Below are 20,832 nucleotides of genomic sequence, written 5' to 3'. Positions count from 1 at the left end.
TGGTTATTCCCCAAAAGTGGAGTTACAGGACCTTGTTAAAGAACCATTGAATCTTGGGTACAGGAGTAGATCAAAGCTGCCTCTTCCCAAGATTGGGAGACTCAACCACAGAGCTGACAGTCGTAGGCTTTGGAATTAAATAATCTTAGGTTGGGGGGCTGGGGATGTGGCTCAAGCGGTAGTGTGCTCGCCTGGCATGCTTGCGGCCCGGGTTCGATCCTTAGCACCACATACAAATAAAGATGTTGTGTCCTCTAAAAACTAAAAAAGAAAATATATATATATTTAAAAATTCTCTCTCTCTCTCTCTCTCTTTAAAAAAAATAAAAAATAATCTTAGGTTGGGGTCCTGGCCCTGACTCTCTCAGATTCTGACCTTGTACTAGTTATTTACTTCTCTTTTAACAGTGATTTTCTTATTTGTAGATGGGCCTGATAAATGGTTCCTATTTCATAGTGTTAATGGAAGGGTTAGGAATATTCTTTGAATTAGCCTAAAGAACATGGTCTAGTGCATGGCTATATGTATGGCCTTGGAAGACTGGCTTTGCTACTATTTCCTCTTCTTCTCATCCAAATCTTTCTTGAATTCATTCCAGTCACCTTTTGTCCTGATCAGTATCATAAATCTGTTTTTGCCAAAGTCATCAATAGCCAGTATCTTGCTGAATTCAGTGGTTAATTTCCCACCCTCATGATATTATAATTCCAGCTTTTCCTCTTCCAGGCTGGTCCTTCCTGGCCTCTCTGGCTGATTTCTCCTTGTCTCTCAAGTTCATGAGTGTTACAAGGCTCAGCTCTATTTCATTCACTCCCTGGGGATCTCATCTAGTTTCATGCTTTTAAAACAATCTACAGTGATGATTCCCAGATGTATGTGTTTAGCAAGTACCCAGCCACTGAACTCCAAAGGGTTTATCCAGCTGCTTAAATGACAAGTTTTCTAGGACACCTGTCTTAGGGCGTTTTCTGTGACTATAACAGAATATCACAGACTGGGTAAATTATGAACATTAGAAATGTATTTGGCTGGGGCTGAGGCTGTGACTCAGTGGTAGAGCGCTTGCCTAGCATGTGTGAGGCACTGTGCTCAATTCTCAGCACCAAGTATAAGTAAAATGAATAAAATAAAGGTCTACACATCTAAAAAAAATATTTTAAAAAAAGAAATGTATTTGGCTTATGGTTCTGGAGACTGGGGAGTCCAATAATGAGCAGATGTGAGAACTTTTCTTACTGCATTATAATATAGTGAAAGGGCAAGTGAGTGTGCATGAGACAGAACGAGAGGAGGGAAGAAGAAGGGTGGGGCAGAACTTACCCTTTTTTCAGGAGCCCAGTCCTGCAACAATGGCATTACTCTATTCATGAGAGCAGAGCCCTCTTGGCCTATTCACCTCTTCAAGGCTTCACCTCTTAATGCTGTTATAATGGCCATGCAATTTTTAGAGGAAACATTCAAAGTATAGCAATACCTAGCAGACACGTCAAAGCTAACAAGTGTCAAACTGAACTCCTGATCCTTCTCCTGCAGTGTGTACTCCTCCCACTATACTCATGTGTTCTACTATTTCCTTAGTCCAAAAGCCTTGAAGTCATCCTTGACCCCCACTTTCTCTCATACTACACAGTCTAACCCAGCAGCAAATCCTATCCTCTACTCCTACCACCTGGTCTGAGCTGTCCTCTTATTTTTGCTGAGTCTGCTAGCTTCCCTTCGTTTGCACAACTAGCCAGAGTGATCATTTAAAAACTCAAGTCCAGTTTTTGCCCTCCTCTTCTCAAAACCATCTGATGACCTTCAACTCATTCCAAGTAAAAGCAGAAATCCTACAATGGCACCTCATGATCTGTCCCCAGTTTTTTTTTTTTTTTTTTTTTTTTTTGGTCTTGGCACATTCTCCCTCACTTTGCATCAGTAACACTGGCCTATTTGCTATTTCATGAATGTGAGGTATTTTCGATGGTGTAGGGGATTTTCTGCTCTCTGTTCCCTCTAGAATTGTCTTCCTCAGATATCCTCCTGGCTCTCTGGGCAGTTTCTTCAGATCTTTGTCCCAGGGGCCCTTCCCTAACCACCCTTTTAAAAATCATACCCCATTGTCATTCCCAATTGTGTGTGTCTGTGTGTTTTTAATCATTTTGGATTTTTTTTTTTTTTAGTTGTAGTTGGACACAATACCTTTATTTTATTTATTTATTTTTTTGTGGTGCTGAGGATTGAACTCAGAGCCTTACACTTGCTAGGCGAGTGCTCTACCCCTGAGCCACAACCCCAGCCCCCTATTGTGGTTTTCTACCTTATTTTTCTCCATAGTATTTGTATCTCTGTGATATACTATATAATAATTTTTTATTTATCTACTTATTGTTCATCTCCCCATGTGAGTTGTAATCTCTGAAGGCAGAGCTTTTTGCCTGTTAGATTCACTGCTGCCTTTCTAGCTCCAGAACAATACCTGACACATGGTAGTCCTTCAAAAATCAGGATGTTCAAACAGCTGAATGAATGGCACTCAGCAAGCCTTCACTCAGTGGTAGCTGTATCACACTGTTAAATTTCTCTTGTCTGACAGGGTTTAGTATAATTTAGATGTATGATAGATTGGAACCAGCTTTTTGAAGGGTTTAAAGGGTCATGATAGGAACTTTGAAAGTTATTTGATATATAGTGAATCCTTTGTTTTTTAAGTAAAAAATAGTAAAAGTCAGAGCTGTATTTTAGAGGATGAAGCTGGTGCTTTGGACCTGATGAACTGGAAAGGGAGTGATCAGAGGCAGAGAGAGCAGTTAGGATGGATGTCACCATTGAGTGAGCAGCATAATGTGGCAGTGAGCAGAGGAGTGTTGTTCAAGGTCAATGCTGGGGTATTTGAGGTAAAATTGGTGGGACCTGGAATCTGTGTAGAAGAAAGAGGTCTATCACAAATGATAGTGCTTCATTTTTGATACAGTACTGAGGAAGGTCCTGGAGGAGATGATGACATCAGGAGCACAGACACAGTGAAAGGAGGGTTAGCCTAGCAGGGTGGGATGAATACTTCTTTCTCTGAAGGGGCACTTCAAGGGGAGAGCAGGTTGACAGAGCTCCTGGAATAGAGTGTAGAGCTTGGAAGCAGGAGAAAAAGTTAAGAGCATTTTATGTGCACTGTTGATAAGGAATCAGTGAGAGGATAAAGAAGGAAAAGCTAAACAGTGGTAAGGGCCTGCATCTGGTATGGGCAGTGTGACTTTGTTGTGAAGGTTCCTGACTTACACATATCTTTTTTTGTTTCCCCTCCCCAAAACAAGTAGGCACAAAAAGATTTTATATCTGCATTCTACGAGCTGCCCTCTAAGGTACAGGAAGTAAAGCTAAAGCTTAATCTGGATTCTAGCTTTTAGAAATAGAAAGAGCTTTGGGAAAAATAATAATGCCATTTTTTTAAATAACTAAAGTTAGTAGTTTGTAAGATTATATTCTGATATTTTCCAACAAATGTTAAGATGACTTTGAAATGTCTCCTGTTTCAATGTTTTTGGTTAGTCATTTGTCATGAAAGGTAATTTGCTTGTTGAATGGTTTCAGAAAAGCCTTGTTCCCTGCAGAGTGACTTTTCTCATGTGCTCAGGTGCTAAAGAGATCTTAGCCTGGGGCGGGGTAATTTCTGCTGAAACTGACACCTGTTGGCAGTCAGCAGTGGTGTTGAAAAATGGACTTAGCCAGTAAAAGCCACCACTGGAAATTGCCAGCTCTTTTTACATCCACTAACAAATGACCATTTGTTAGATATTAGCTATGTTAAAGCATCAGTAACTTGTCCTAGTTTGAACTGGCATCTTAAGGAGAATTGCTAATTCTTGTGACGTGTATATAGGGCTAGGAGGTTTACTTCTTGTTAAAGAAGTAAAATTCATTTAAGTATATTTAATTTGCTTGTATTTTAAGAGCTTGGTAATGATTATATTAAAGACTTGTAGATTTTGTGCACTTTCCATAATCTTTTCTTGCTTCCTGGGTACCTTTTGGTATCTTTCATGAGTTCCGCCTTTCCCATCTCTCCATTGAAATGATTCACATAGCATATCTCCAAGAAGCCAGCTTTGGTTTATCTAACATTACATGATTTATCTAGTATTCCTTCATTCTTTATTCTTCCCTCCTAGCACTTGAGTTCTCAACCTTATCCCTTTAAGAGTAACATGACAGAGAAAGCTTCAGAGTCTTCTACCTCCAAGGTACATTAGAAGGAACATAGCCTTTGGAGATACCTAGACCTTGGTTTAGTTTGGGTCTTGGCTCTGTCCCTTACAAGGTACATATCTTCCCTGAGTCTAAGTGTCTCATTTAGAAAATGAGGCCCAACCCATCACCATCTACATTCTGTTCTGAATCCTTCACCACAGATTGATTTTATTTATTTTGGAAATTCATATAAATGGAACCATACAATATTTACTCATTTTTAAGTCTGTAAAGCTGTTTTGAGGATTAAATAAGGTAGAGAAAGCACCTAGTTTTATAAGTGCGTACTAAATCCATGCTTCCACCCCAATCCATGTATTAAATACTGATTAGTTTATATGTATAGACTTGTCAGCTAATCCCCCCAAAAGGACTTGGAGAACTGAGAAAACATCTGGGATTCATTAGATGCTAATGAATTGGTGAAGCCCAGTCAAAACTAAGTTGAGGGATTATGTTAGTCAACTTTTTGTCACTGTGACCAAAATATCTGGCAGGAACAACTTAGAGAAGAGATGATATATTTTGGCTTATGGTTTCAGAGGATTCGATCCATGGCCAGCTGGCTCGATTTCTTTGGGCCTGAGATGAAGTGGCACATCATGGTGGAAGGCATGGCCGAGGAAAGCTGCTCACCTCATGGCAACCAGGAAACGAGAGGGGGGAGGGGAGAAGCACACTACTAGTGACCTAACTTCTCCAACTAGGTCCCACCTCCTAGTAGTCCATCCAACTATGGATGAATCCACTGATGATGTCAGAGTGCACATGACCTATCATTGCCCAGAAGCCCCACCTTTGAGCCTTGCTGCATTGGGGATTATGTTTTCACCATATGAGCTTTTGGGTGCATTCTAGATCCAAACTATAACAGGAATGTTTGCATCCTTCCTATAACTGAAGAAAGCCATAGAACACAGGAGTTGGGAGTATGGGCTTTGACAACATGAATCTGCTGTGTGATCTTGGGCAAGTTTTTTGACCTCTCTAACTCTCATAGGATTGTTATAAAGATCAGATGAGTCCAGGTATGTGAACTGCTTAGCATTGTGAGGGTATCGTAGATGTCAGTATTACAGCAGCCATAGATTTCACCCCTACCCCAAGTCACCTTTCAGTGACTAGGAGTCCTTTCTTGGAATATTAGAACCAGGCCCAACTATCTCACTTTGTTAGCTTTTTACTTCCCTCTCTTTAATATATATATATATATACAATAGAACATTTTCTAGACTGTAAATTCCTTCACTCTGAAGGCTTTAAACCTTTTTTTCCCCATAATAAGAGAAAATTTCATTAGTAGCTAAGATAGAATGACAATGAATTAGAGACTCTTCCTGAGTTGTAAGACATATAATAAAAACATTTTTTTCTCTCTTGCTAGTTATTTAATAATATGGGCATGCCATGCTTTAACAGTTTACCTCTGTCTCATATTAAGGCACAGGTTGACTGAGCCATTTACTGATTGCTCTTTATGTAGAAAGCATTCTTCAGTAGCCTGGGAACACAGCAGTGAACAAAACTGATAAGGCTCTGCCCCCTTGAAGTTTTCATTCTCTTGGACAAATACAGGCAGAAAAATATGTAAATATGTAAGGTGGTTTCAGATAAGTGCAGTGAATAAAAAGTAGACTAGTAGAAAGTGCCTTGGTTTTGGAAAGTGTTCAACTTGAATTTGAGCTAATCCTCTTTTTTTTATTAATTTTTTAATCCTTAATGAGAAGTGGAGCCAGCTGCTAAAGCACTATTGTTATGTTGGTAGATTGCCTAAAATATCGACTGCTAAAAAAACTGGTCTCTTAGTGAATTTTTCCCTTTGCATTTGACACATCCCATTTGCCCAAGGTAAACATGGCTGATTTAGCAAGGAGATATTAGTCCTTGTTGTTCAGTCTTTTTACTTTGATGATACTAAAATTAACATTTTAAATGTTGTATTGTTTAGGCAATGTACACCTGGCATGAAAAATTTAGAAAAAATAGAGAAGAGTACACCAGAATTCTACCATATAGCCCAGGAATTGGTGAATTATGCATGTAGACCAAATATAGCCTACCACCTGTTTTTTTTTTTTTTTTTTTTGCTTTGTTTTGGTAATATTTTTATTAAATTCTAGCCTATGGTAAAAGGCATAAATCTAAGTGTACACCTGATGAATGTTTGCAGATGCACACACCTCCCAGGTCAGGATGGAGAATGTTGCCAGCGTTCCATAAGCCTCCCCCAGGCCCAACCCATCACCATCTACATTCTGTTCTGAATCCTTCACCACAGATTGATTTTATTTATTTTGGAAATTCATATAAATGGAACCATACAATATTTACTCATTTTTAAGTCTGGCTTCTTTCACCTGGCAGCCTAAAATTTCAGTATTATGGTTGCATGTAGCAATAGCTTGTTTTTACTATGTGAATGCCCTGGAATTTGTTTATTGACTGATTGTTCCCATCTTGGAGGCTTATTCATAAAACTGTTCTGATCGTTCTTTTGTCTTTTAATGGATCTGTTCTCATTTCCATTGGACATATACACAGAGGTGAAAATGCTAGGTTATAAGGTACAGTGTGGTTAAATGGGTTTTTAAGGTAGATGCACTATTTTATATTCCCTTCCACTTAATATGAGTTTCAGTTCCATGTTTTTGACAGTACTTGATACTGACAGGTTTTTTTCTTAAGTAATGTTCATTGAGGTATAATTTTTATAGAATAAAATCTACCCTATTTAGTTGAACAATTCTATAAATTTAGACAAATGCATAGATGTATAACCACTACCAAAATTCAAGATATAGAATATTTCCACCACCACCCCCAGAAAGTGTCCTCATGTCCCTTTGTAGTCATCCCCCTCCTCCTGCCCTCAGGACCTGGCCAGCACTGATTTGATTTCTGTCCCTGTAGTTTTACGTTTCGTACAGTGTCATATAGATTGTATCATAAAAGTGTAGCTTTTGGAGCCTGCTTCTCTCATTGAGATTCATGCATTGTTGCTTGTATATTATCAAGTAGTTTCTTTTTTGTTGCTGAGTACTTTATCCCCTCACCGGTTGAAGCACATTTGGGCTCTTTCCAGCTTTGGGCAATTACAAATAAAACCACAATAAACGTTCACATACTGGATTTTGTGTGGACGTAAGTTTTCTTTTCCTTTTGGAAAATATGTAAGTGTAGGATAGCTAGTTCACATGGTATGTGTACATGTAGTTTGTATGAAGCTTCCAGTCTGTTTTCCAGAGTACCTGCAACTCTGCTATTGGGTTGACTTTTCACTTGCTCTTCATTCTTACTAGTGCTGATTTAATATTTTATATATATATATAAAATCACTACCCATATTTAATTTCAGCCATTCATTCTAGTAGATATGTGGCATCTATCTCATCTTAGTTGTAATATGCATTTTCCAATGACTATTGAAGTTAAGCACTTTTTAATGTGGGTTTCGGCCACTTAGAGAGCCTTTTTTTACACTATGCTTATTATCATTAGCCCATTTTTGTATTGATTATCTGAGCTTTTCTGAGTGGAAGGAGTTCTCTCTGTGTTCTGGACACAACAAATTCTTTGTCAGATATATATGAATTGCAAATTTCCTCCTCTATTTGCCACTTGCTTTGAAAATAGTTTTTTTGTTTATTTATTTATTTTTATGTGGTGCTGAGGATCGAACCCAGGGTCACACACATGCGAGGCAAGTGTTCTACTGCTGAGCCACAACCCCAGCCCCGAAAATAGTTTTTTTTTTAATATTTATTTTTTAGTTGTAGTTGTCAATACCTTTATTTTTTATTTATTTTTATGTGGTGCTGAGGATCGAACCCAGGGCTGCACATGCACTAGGCAAGCGCTCTACCGCTGAGCCACAACCCCAGCCCCTGAAAATAGTTTTATTAGAACCCAGCCACACATTTGTTTGTGGATTATTTGTAGCTGTTTTTCACTACACAGGTAGAGTTGAGTAGTTGTAATCCATACTTGGAGACCCACAAAGCCTAAAATATGAAGTGTCTGATTCTTTTTTTTTTAAGTTGGACACAATACCTTTATTTTATTTATTTATTTTTATGTGGTGCTGAAGATCGAATACAGTGCCTCACACATGCTAGGCAAGTGCTCTACCACTGAGCCACAACCCCAGCCTCCCCACCCCCACCCCCCACCCCTGTGTCTGATTCTTTATAGAGCAAATTTGTTAACTTTAGATCTAGGTAACTGTATCCATTTTCTTTTATTACATAATAAATTATCACAAAATTAGAAGCTTAAAATAATACACACATTTATTGTAAATGTCCATGGTTAAGGAGGCTGAGGACACCCTCACTGGGTCCTCTGCATAGGGTCACACAGGCTGCAATCAAGGTGTTGGTCAGGGCTGGGCCCTCATCTGGAGGCCTAGCTGTGGATGGGTTGGCATCCAGGCTCACTCCATTTGCTGGCAGGATGCATTTTCTATGGATGTGAGAATAACAGCTATAGTATTTTACTAGCTCCAGGTCAGAGTCCCTCCAGCTCCTGAGGAAGCATGGCCCTCTCTGTGAGAAGGTCACTCATGGCAGCTAGTTTATCCAAAGCCAGCGGAAGAGTCACTAGTGAGTCTGCTAGTAAGATGGAGGCTTATATAACATAAGAAAAATTTCAGGACTGCCATTCCCTGACTGTCACCACACTCTTTTGGCTAGAAGCAAAAAATTGGAGGGAAGGGGATTACACAGTGGCATGTATGTATGACAAGAGGCAGAGGTCATAGGGGTCACCTTAGATCTGTCCACAATAACTATTAGTAATTTATTGCTGTCTGAGGGGACAGATGTTTGTCCTGTTCTTAAGTATTTGGATAATGTTTTAAGCAGAAATGAGATCATACAGCCTTTTTTGTAACTGGCTTATATAGCAAAGTCATGTGTAATATAACATGAAAATTTCTTCAGGTCAGTAAGTCTGGATTCACATCATCCCTTATAATGACTACATTGTATCCCATTGTATGACTATACCATAATTTACTGAATTAATTCATTCAGTTAGATATGGAAGTTGTAGTCTATGCACATCTTACTAGGCTATTATAGAAGTGTAGATGAATGCCCATTTCCCCATGCTGCTTCAGACTGGGTATGGTTCTATTGCAGTCAGTGGCTCTTGACTAAAATGTATATGGAAACTGAACACTCTCCCTTTTCTCTTCCGTCTCCTTCATGTCTCTGTTTTAGATAAGAAGGCTGACTGCACAATCACCATGGCTGACTCGGACTTACTGGCTCTAATGACTGGTAAAATGAATCCTCAGTCGGTGAGTTTGATGTATATCCTGTTAATAGGTGGATCTTTTAGCCCTTCCCATTCAACTTCCTTCCTGAAGTGCAAAGTGGTGAGACACACAAAACTCAGTGTTCTCCCAAATGTTCACCTAAAAATGGCAGGCACCTGTGGAATGAGCTATGTGCCAGACACCCTGTCCTATGTGCTGGAAGAGTAGGAAATAGGTCCATGCTTAGGGTAAGCACAGTTTGGAACAAGACAGATCTTAAAAGATCAAATGTGGCCAAAGATCCAAGGTGCCATACTTGGCTTGAAGTCACTGGGGAGGGTGGAAGAAGGACCAGCCACGTGTTCTAGCCATCAGGGTTCACCTCACAGAGGAAACAATACGGAGTGGGCCCCCAGGATAACCAGAAGTTAGTCGTGCACAGTGGAGAGGAATTCACGTTCCCAATGGAGGGAGGATGTGCTGGGAACAGACATCTTTGCCCATGTTCTTTTTTTTCTCTGAACTTTCCTTCCCTGATGTCCTTCCCTTGTCTTTTGAAATTAGATCAGATGTTATCTCCAAGGATTTACTTCCAGGTTGTTGGGGGGATATAGCAGTTCCTCTTCGAACCACTTACTGGGCTGTTAGCTTAGCACTTACCATAGTGCCTTAATGTGCCTGTCCCCATTAGATTGTGAGTTTCAGAGGACAAACCACATCTTATTGATCTTTGTGTTTCTAGAACTTAGCACAATGCTTGATGCTTTTAGGGTTTATAAACTATTGCTGGATTAAATTTTATTTGTCTAAAATGTGTTTACAACTTATTCGGATCATCCTGGTCCCGAAATGATCTATTGTCTCCTTTTTTTTTAAATATTTATTTATTTATTAGTTATTGGCGGACACAACATCTTTGTTTGTATGTGGTGCTGGAGAATCGAACCCGGGCCGCACGCATGCCAGGCGAGCGCGCTACCGCTTGAGCCACATCCCCAGCCCAATCTATTGTCTCCTTATACTCAGGTGGCACAGCATTCAATAGACAGGACAAGCTGAACTTTCTGTCAACTTGATACATTGAAAAATAACAACAAAAAACTAAAACCTTTCTTTTAATTGCCTGAGCCTTATTCATTTCAGGTCCTGTTCCTGTTGTTCCCTGGTAATTCATAAGATTAGCCCAAACAACCAACTCTGACTCCCACTTATATTCTTTTTTAAAACGCTTTTTAGAAAGAGATGTGCCTGTGTGCCATTTTAGCTGAATCTACACCATGGCATTGACATTTCTACCACAGAGCCTGCTCCAGAAACCTGGACGAAACAGAGGCCACCAGTATAGGAGCTGGCTGTCATCCTCCTTCCCAGCTGCTATTCCCAGTCCCATGGCACATACTGTCCACAGCCTTGGCAGGGTTCTCAAACTTCACACATCTGCTGTCCTCATTCCCTCAGTTTATCTATGTTCTGCCTATTTGGGGGGGGGGGGGAGGTGTTAGCTTATTTTCATTCAGCACCTGTTAGCACCCAGTGGAATGAAATATTAAAATGGCAGACATTTCTATTAATGTGCTAATGGCCTTCCCTTATGCTCAGTAGGGGATTTGACTGGAAATCATTAAATGCAATGGAAATTCTACTTTCAGTGTTTGGCTACAGTTGAAACAAAGCAATGTGCTCTCCAGTCTAAAAGCACACATGAAGAACACCTAGGGGCCAGATTAAAATGATCCTTATGTTTGGGTTCTCTAAAGAGAGAGATTCATGTTTTCTCTATTAGTTTTTAAAAAATTATTTTTTAACTTAAAAAAGGAGAAGATGATGAGTTTCTCTTGGGCTGCTACTGGTCCATATTTCTAAATGACATATGTTAAATATATTGTGTCTGAGAGAACTGACCTTTAAATCATCAGACAGAAGGCTTTGTGCCATATAAAGAGGGAAATATTTAGTTTGTCCAGACAGAGGAGAAAAAAAAAAAAAAAAGGAATTAGTCACCCTTACCGGGAGGTATAGAAAAAAAAACAGCAAAGATCCTTACTTTTCAGTGTACTTGTGTAAAAGCTAAGATTATCAGAAACTTTTCTCATCTAGCTCTTCCTTACTTCAGGAATTGAGTTAAAAAACTGAGATCATGTCAAGGAAATCATGCTTCAGTCCCAATTTTGCTATTTCTCTAGTTTCCCCAGGATTTTGTTACATGGTAACATTGTGAACATTGTGTGATCTAATCCCAGGCCTTGTTAAATGGAACAACTCACAGCCCCGCCCTTCAGAGTGGTCTAATCCCTCTCACTGAGCCAGAGAGTAACTTGAGCACCTACAGCAGAAAGCCTGTCCTCTTGAGGATGGAGAATCCATCCTTTATCAGGGATAGCAAAGAGCAGAGCAGTTGGTGGCATTTCATCTGCATGGTATTGAATCCCAAGAGTTTTCCAAATGTGTTTTGAGTGCTTCTTCTCCCAGCAGTTTACTGAGAATTTCAGTTTGTATTTCCAACCCATATGTAATGTTTTTAAATGAAATCCATCTAGTATGAATTTTCTTTGCCTAATATTGAGGAAAAAGTACCACCTTTGAGTAAGGCAGGTAAAGACAGATTCCGTTTCTAAAAGATGTTCCTTCCAGTGCTATAGGTAAAGCATGTCCTTTACATATTCTTCTTCCTGAGTATTCTGGTTCTATGTCTATTCCAGAAAACCAAGTGTTGTATTTTGAATAAAGTTACATGATGTAGATACCAGATCTCAGGGATGGATAGTCTAGAAACATTAGCAATCTCAAAACAAAAACCACCAAGTAATAAGTATTTTTTTGTCTTACAGGCCTTCTTTCAAGGCAAATTGAAAATCACTGGCAACATGGGCCTGGCAATGAAGTTACAAAATCTTCAGCTTCAACCAGGCAAAGCTAAACTGTGAAGATTTCCCTTTGGCAACTTTGGAAAATCGAGATGAGATATATAGATATATATCCACATATTTCATTGTCAGAACTTAGACTGAAACTACACATTGGCAAATAGCATGAGACAGATTTGTTAAATGGGAGTGTAACCAATTGTGTTTTTCCTATGCTCTTGGTAAACAGAGCCTGATGGTGTCCTACTGCTTTGAGGAATTGCATACAACTGTGCATGACAAAGTTAATATGGTAATTATGGTTTGGGGTAAATTAGTTTCAGAATAAAATTAGGAACAGTAAGAATCTAAAAACTATGCAAACAAAAGCTCTCATTTTGCTTAGAAGTTATATTTAAGGATTATTCTGCTGAAGATTCAGTGTAAGGTTTTCTTGGGAGAACTAGGGAAGAAACAGAATAGCAGAAGCTGACCAGTAATTAGTGTTATGCACTTAATGACCCAAATCAGTTTCTTACTAATAATTAAAATTCTATACTGGGATTTCAAAACAAAACAAAACTTGTAAACTTTTGCATTTCATGACATCAGAAAAGATTTTTTTTTTCTTCCCAAATAAAGTGATAAAATCAGAGCTTGTGTTGGAGGAGAAGGCATTTATAGCGAACACAGGCCTATTTTTAAAGTAAAAATATTTGTAAATGGGTTTCTTTCTTGAAAAATCAGGGTATTAGTGTCATAAAATGCTGTTGCTAAAAATAATTGAAAAAAGTTTAATTTTAGATGCATAGTTTTCAAATTATTATCTCATAATCATTTAAGTTTATAAAGCTGTCAGCTTTTTATTATATTTTTTCTTTTTCACATTTGGTTTATTATCTGCATTTATCTTCCTAGTTTTTCTAATTCTAATGTTATTTCTTACATCTAAGATACGGGATAAATATAATGCTTTTGGAAGAATGTTTAATAGAAAATTAAAATAACTCTTGCTGATCTCCTTTATTTCATTGTGTATGTTCTTTCTGCTCAGGGTTTTCTAGGTGATGGAGTATAAAAGAAACCTTGGGCTGGGGTTGTGACTCAGTGGTAGAGCACTCGCCTAGCACATGCGAGGCCCTGGGTTCAATTCTCAGCACCACATAAAAATAAATAAAACAAAGGTATTGTGTTCAACTACAACTAAAAAATAAATATTTAAAAAAAAAAAGAGAGAGAGAAACGTTGGAGTTTACCAGCTGAATGCTTCTGGATAGTGCCTGCTGGGTGCTTTGACATGACGAGACCAGCTCTCGTTAGGGAGTCAGTGTGGGGTCATGGGAAGAGCACCAGACCAGGGCCAGGAAACTTGCTTCTCTTAAGTAAACAGCTGCCAGACTATTTCCTAAACTATTCAAGGAAGGAATTTAAGTAAGTGGTCCCTGAGGGTCCTTCTGCTCTGATAATCCCAAGAGGCTATGCAGAGCATAACAGAGCTGTTTGGGAGTTATGCAGGCCCACTTTCTTTGTTACTTTAGCTATAAAAAACCCAGATTGTTTGATTTGTTTTAGATGTTTGGAGCCCTTGCTGGCATTCAGCTTTGTATGTTCTGTGACCAGCAGAATAGTATTTGGTGATAGGGCCAGAGGATAAATTAAGCCAATACAAGTTGATCCCAAGTCCCATAGAATAAATTCAGAAGTTGACTTCCTAATGATAGTGACTTCTTCCTCTGACAAAAAAAAAAAAAAAAAAAAAAAAAAATGACTTTAAGAAAGAAGTTCCAGTGAAATGATAAATCTACTGATTTGGATTTGCTGTATTATTCTGCCCTCACTGGTCCCTGAAATAGACTTTAGGATGATCCTATTAAAAACAAAAACTGGTTCTTGGAATAGAAATGTATTTGTATATAAATGAAATTTATGTGTACAACAGGTACTTACTGGAAAAAAAAACTATCAGTTTTATTTTTTCCCTAGTGTTATGGTTTAGAGGTCAGGGTTAAAATTGTTTCTAGTTGTGTTGCCTGATCTGTACGAAAACAGTGCTGGTCCCTGACAGTCCTTCAGTAAACATGAGTTCCCTTCCATCCTCACCATTACCACCACCATTTGTTCCTGTGATAGGCTATCTGTAATGTTCTATCTCGTTTCTGGAGTCTAGTTCTTTTCATTTGTTCATTTACCAAGTTTTTATTGAGTGCCTATCATAGATAAGGTACTTTCTAGAAAGTAGAGTGTTGGGCACTGGAGATATTGGTAAGTTCTTCCCTCACAGTGCTTACAGTCCACTGGGAGAAAGAGTCAAACTGAAATGCCCTGCAGCAGGTGATCAGGGTGTGGTGATGGAGAATCACAGTGAAGGTCTTCTTTGATGATGTAATTAAGGGAGACATCTCTGAGAAAGTAATTTTTAAGCTGAGCTCTGAAGGTTAGGAAGGAGCAAACCATGCCAAGGATCTTGCATTAAAGGGTGGAAAGGAGCTTGGCTCATTCTTAAAATTGTAAGCGGCCATATACGCAAGTGAGAAGGACAGGCCCAAGGTAAGATCAGAAGGTACATAGGAGATAGTTATATTGGAATTTGTTCTTTATGGTAAGACTTTTGTGTTTCATTTTAGTGCAGTTGGAGTGGTTGAAGATACAGCTTTACATGTTTACTTTTCATGCTGCATGACTACCTTGCTATCTTATTCTCAGTCTGGAGCCCAGGCAAACAGAATAACCACTATCTAGAACATCATCTTGGCAGAGAAGAGAAATAGTGCTCTTAAAGCTTCCACTCAGAAGTGATACATATCACTTTTTCTCCCATTTCATTGTTCAAAGAAAGTCATGTGCCCCATTTAACTTCTAAACCCTACCATGTGCCAGAAAGAAAGGATGGAGTTGGAATATTTGTGAATAGAACTGATGGCCACAAAAGCAGTGAACTGAAAGCAGGGGAGTGAGATGTCTCCAGCTATCCCCGTAGCTGCTGTGTAGAGAACATGTGGGGATGAGGGTTGCAGAATGGATGTCCACACGCAAGAAGACGGCAGAGTGCAGTAGGGTGTCAGTAGTGGAGATAGATGTGAAAAAGTAGGCAGAGGTCGAGCTGGCAGAACCTGGTAACTGGTCCTGTCTCTGCCTCTTGAAGCTAAGTCAGGACAAGACATTCAGGCCTCACCAGCCTTTAATTTCTTCCTCTGCAAAAGGGGGACCATTCATTTGGGGGTAGATGTGTCTCATTAGACCATAAATACCTTGAATATAGAAACCATTATTCATCTCCGTGTGTCCAGTGTTAATGTAGTGGCCCATCAAGTTAAGGTCAATAGCTATTTCTTAAACAAATTAGGGTTAGACAAAGACCATTAAAGTCCTCTATAGATTGTAAAATACCTATTAAAAGGTTCAGTCACATATAAATATCCTTCCGTTTTCCTCAATATTATTGTCACTTTAAGGAAAAAGAAACAGGAAATTAAAGCCTGTAGCTAGCATCTTTATCTTCTGAAATTTTAGTGGTTTTAGAAAGTAATACATTAAGAGCAGGCCTGGAATGGTGGGGAAACGTTGGGGTCCATCTGATGTGGGTTTTGTTTCTAGCTGTGGTACTTAGCTTTGTGACCTTGAGCTAATAATAAGTAAGGACTGGAAGCCTGTTTCTCCCTGTATGAGATGGCAATAATAGTGCCAACCTGTGGTTGTAAGGATTAGCAATTATAGCTGTAAAATGTCAAGTACACAGTAGGTACTCAGTGGATGAGGCCTAGTATTATTTAAGAGATTTGTTTCACCTGAAGAAATTCACTGGTATACTCTGAAATAATCCTTTGGGACCAGATAATGGGCTGGCTTCAGGATGGAGAATAATTTACTTTTGTTGACTATCTGCATCTTTATAGTTACCTCAAAAATCACTTAAAGTTAATAGCTTCTGTAACTAATTGAATGGGTATAGAATTATTTGGTATGACTTTCAGAAGGTTTTAATTTGGCCAAAAATTATAGTTCCAGAAGTCCATGCCATGATTGCTTGTTGAACACAAAGAAGTTGCTTGATGTTATTGACTAGAAAGGAAAGGTAACTGGCCAGATAGTACCTCCTAGTAAATTACTCCGTGGGGTTGAAGTTGTTTAGAGACAACACTGACATGAATTAGGAATTTGTACTAAATGGCTCATGAGGGGCCTGAAGGGTTTACATGTTATCAGAAACAACAGCCAACTCTGGCCAAATTTTAGAGTTTTTCTCAATAGAGTGTTACAAAATCTTCTGGAAAGGGCCAACATTAGATCTATCTGGAGACTGCTGCAAACAAACAGTTCTTTAGTTCTTGGTAAGAACAGAGAATATTGGGCCAGATTTCTGGCCTTTAAGAAATGTGGAGTCTGATTCCATTTGGCTGTAACTTTGATCTGGTATGAAATTTTAGCCAGAGTTCTTGAAGAAATGTTTTTTCAAAAGTATATCCAAAACTTACTGCAAAAAGTGATGTCCATTTAGCCTATTATACTAATAGTCATTTAAATACTTTGTAAATAGTCACAATACTGTTTTCAGCAGCATGTAGTAAGCACTTGACCTTTTAGTTGCTGTATCTGTGGCCATAAACTTTTATGTAGAATTGGGGGAAATGGATGATAGCCTTTTATTTGTTTAAATTGTAGGTAGAGAAGCTGTTAGTACTAGTTTTCTAACCAACTACCCAACAACACTTAAATTTTCCACTGCAAGTTATTGTGTAATTCGCCTTTTGGAACATGGCACCTTCTGTACTGTGCAGACCTTTGTCTGTTCGAGAGTAGACATTAGGACAGAAATAAATGGGAAAGGGTTTTGGGCATGAAGACACAGTAGTGTGGGAGAATGATTGACTTAGGCAGGCTGAAAGAGGCTTAGGGTTGGCAAAATGATACCCAAGGGCAGGGTGTGATATCAGTTCACAAATATTTGAGAGATGGAAAGACCGAAAGGGGGGGAGGAACTTTTTTGCTTAGTTGTTAGAAGTAAAGGGAAAAATAGATAAATTTCAGACTGAAAATCAGTTGAACTTCCTGACAATAAAAATTGGTCATGAGTAGACTGGAAACTCCAGTCAGAGATGTTCCTAAACCCCACTGCAAACACTGAGAGCCTTTCATTTCAAGAGATGGACGGACATTAATAGTGGCTGAAAGATCATCTGAGTGGGAGGAAGTGCTATCTCATCGACAGCCACTTGAGGATTTCTCTTTTTGCTTTATCAAAATATTTGTTTGTTTTTTACTTGTTTATACCCTGACTTGTTCATAATTTACTTTGGAGCAATATTCAAAAGCTTTTACATTTTCATAATGTGAAAAAGGCTTGAGGTGTTTTTCTGGTTTTTTTTTTTTTTTTTTTGTGGGGGGTGTTGGCTTGGTTTTGTCCTTTTTTGTAGTTGTTTTTATTTGGCCTAAGGTATTATAATCTTCAAGCCATAGAACCCTAGCTGCAGCATTGAAGACCATGCTCAGTGGAGTTGGAATGTGAAGACAAGTTTGAACCCTGCCCCAAGCACTCACCAGCCGGGCCACCGAAGCAGGTTTTGAATCCTCCCTGAGCATGCTTCCTAAAATAAGGGGGCAGGAATAGCACCAGGCTTAGAAGTCTGATGGTATTCACTTGGTTTCTGTGTTCTGGCTCTTTCTCAAGGCTGAAGTGGAGATATTGCTACCCTGGGCTCCCATCTGGAGGCTGTGGAGGAAAACCTGCTCCTGTGCTTATTTGGGATGTGGGCAGAACTCAGTTCCATGCTCCAAAGGACTGAAGTCCCTGCAGGCAGCCTGAGAATGTTGCAGCTTCTAGAGCTGCCTCATTCCCTGGCTCATGGACCCTTAATTAAAGCTAGTCAAGTATGTCTTACATTTCAAATTTCTCTGACCGACCATTCCTCTTCAGCTCTCCTACCTCCAGCCACAGACATGCCTCTGTTTTTAATAGCTCACATGATTAGACTAGGCAAATCTGGAAGATCCATGACAAACTCCCTATTTTCAGGTCCATAACCTTGGATTGGTAGAACACTTGCTTACCATGTCTGAGACCCTTGGTTTGATGCTTAGCACTAGGGAGGGGGCTCTGTAGTCTTAATTATAGCTCCTAAGTCCTTGGTGTCATGTAACATATTCCCAGATTCTAGAATTAAGTTGTGGACATCTTAGGGGGCATCTTGTGATCTACCTATCACAATGATGTTTTTTAGGCTAGAAAGGAGACCCCACAATACATGAAATGAGGTTCTTGCCCTGGAAGGCTCATAACCCAGTGGAACAAAGTTGAAAAATATAATAATATGGCAAGAAAAGTTCAATAATGAAGAGTCTTCATAAGATGTTGTCAGAGTCCAGAGACTTTGTGTACCTGATGTCACAAAGTGGCTTTTCCATCATTCTCTGCTTGTTCCTTGGTGAGTCTTATCAAGATCCTTCAGATGGAATCCATACACCCCAAATGACACCATGTGATTTCATGAAGCCGCTGCTGTAGCTCAGTATTAATAAGGAAAGGTCTTGGGCCCTCAGCTCAAGGTGAGACGAGTAATCTTCTCTGATGATGAAATATAACAGCTCATTGCTCCTTTCTCCCTTTTCTTCGTCAGACCCTCTTGAGAGCTTTCCTGTTCTTCGGCCCCAGTTATCTCTACAGTGTCTGTCTTTCCTCCCTTCTGAGTGTTCTTTGTTTCTGTTTTGTTAGAAAGCCCTTGTCCCAGGTAGTGGCAAAGTTCTGTTTGATTCTTACTACTTAACATTACTGTTTTAGTATCTCCTGAATGCTTGTTAGGTGTGGATGATAGTTATGTAATTATTACAGCTGCCATTTATGGAATACTTATCATGTGCCAGGTGCTTTACAGAATCCTATACTTGCAACTTCCCATTTAATGTAGACATTCTGTGATGTGTAGGTACTATTTTTATTTTCATTTGAACCCAGGTCTACATTCAAGGCTTGCATGATACTATGTGCCATTGTAATATCAAATAGGACCTGAAATTGGGAGCAGCATGGAGGAGTTGAAGTAGCAGGTAGAGTTAGGAAACCCAAATTTCAAACTTAACTGTCTTTACAACTTATTTATTTATTTTTGGACCAGGGATTGAACCCAGGGGCACTTAGCCATTGAGACACATCCAGAGCGCGCTCTCTCTCTCTCTCTCTCTCTCTCTCTCTCTCTGTGTGTGTGTATTTTTAAATTTTGAGACAGAATGGCAGTTATCAAGAATGCAAGCAATAATAAGGATGTGGGGGAAAAGGTATCCTCATACATTGTTGATAGGATTGCAAATTGGTGTAATCACGTTGGAAAGCAGTATGGAGATGCCTCAGAAAACTCAGAATGGAACCACCGTTTGACTCAGCTTTCCCACTCCTCGTTCTATACCCAAAGGTCTTAAAATCAACACACTATAGTGAGGCAGCCATATCAATGTTCATAGCAGCACAATTCACAATAATTAACTGTGGAACAACCTAGATGTCCATCAATAGATGAATGGATAAAGAAACTATGGTGTCAAAGGTCTTAAAAACAGCATACTACAGGGACACAGCCACATCAATGTTTATTGCAGCACAATTCACAATAGCTAAACTGAGGAACCAACCTAGATGCTCTTCAGTAGATGAATAGATAAAGAAAATGCGGTATATATATACACAATATTATTCAGCAGTAAAAGAGAATAAAATCATGGCATTTTCAGGTAAATGGATGGAGTTGGAGAATATAATGCTAAATGAAGTTAGCCAATTCCAAAAAAACAAATGCCAAATGTTTTCTCTGATATAAGGAGGCTGATTCATAGTGGGGTAGGGAGGGGGAGCATGGGAAGATTAGATGAACTCTAGATGGGGCAAAGGGGAGAGAGGGGAAAAGAGGGAGCAAGGGGGTAAAAAAAGACGGTGGAATGAGATGGACATTATTACCCTAAGCACATGATGAAGACACAAATGGTGTGAATATACTTTATATACAACCAGAGATATGAAAAATACGCTCTATATGTGTAGTGTGAATTGTAATGTGTTCTGCTGTCATATATGACAAATTAGAAATTAAAAAAAATAAAATAGTACTCAGCATTGAAAGAGAATAAAATCATGGCATTTTCAGGTACATGGATAGAGTTGGAGAATATCATGCTAAGCGAAGTAAGCCAAACCCAAAAAACAAAAGGCCGAATATTTTCTCTGATTAGTGGATGGTGATCCATAATGGGGGAGGGGCAGAATGGAGCAACTTTGGATTGGGTAAAAGGGAGGGTGGGGAGGGGAGGGGGCATGGGTCAGGAAAGATGGTGGAATGAGACAGCCATCATTACCCTAGGTACATATATGATTGCATGAATGGTGCAACTCTACATAATGTACAACCAGAGAACTGAGATATTGTGCTCTATTTATGTACAACAAATTGAAATGCATTCTGCTGTCATGTATAACTAAGTAGAACCAAAAAAAAAAAATTTTGAGGCAGGGTCTTGCTGCATTG

The 20,832-nt window shown here is 39.1% G+C and overlaps 1 protein-coding gene across 2 annotated transcripts in view; it reads left to right on the top strand.

The window, feature by feature from the left end:
• SCP2 (sterol carrier protein 2) overlaps window positions 1-13,349 on the top strand; it is a 113,617-nt gene extending 100,268 nt beyond the window's left edge. For both annotated transcript variants that reach the window (XM_081305955.1, XM_081305954.1), the window contains 2 exons: window positions 9,448-9,527; window positions 12,314-13,349. In XM_081305955.1, coding sequence (XP_081162081.1) covers window positions 9,448-9,527; window positions 12,314-12,409 — 176 coding nt within the window. In that variant the 3' untranslated portion in view covers window positions 12,410-13,349. The remainder of the gene's footprint in view (window positions 1-9,447; window positions 9,528-12,313) is intronic.
• The last annotated feature ends 7,483 nt before the right edge of the window (window positions 13,350-20,832 follow it).

This window comes from Spermophilus citellus (genome assembly GCF_964194105.1).
Source record: "Spermophilus citellus genome assembly, chromosome: 9".
Taxonomy (NCBI): Eukaryota; Metazoa; Chordata; class Mammalia; order Rodentia; family Sciuridae; genus Spermophilus; species Spermophilus citellus.
Note: the sequence above shows the minus strand (reverse complement) of the source record. Positions and strands in the feature narration are given on the sequence as shown.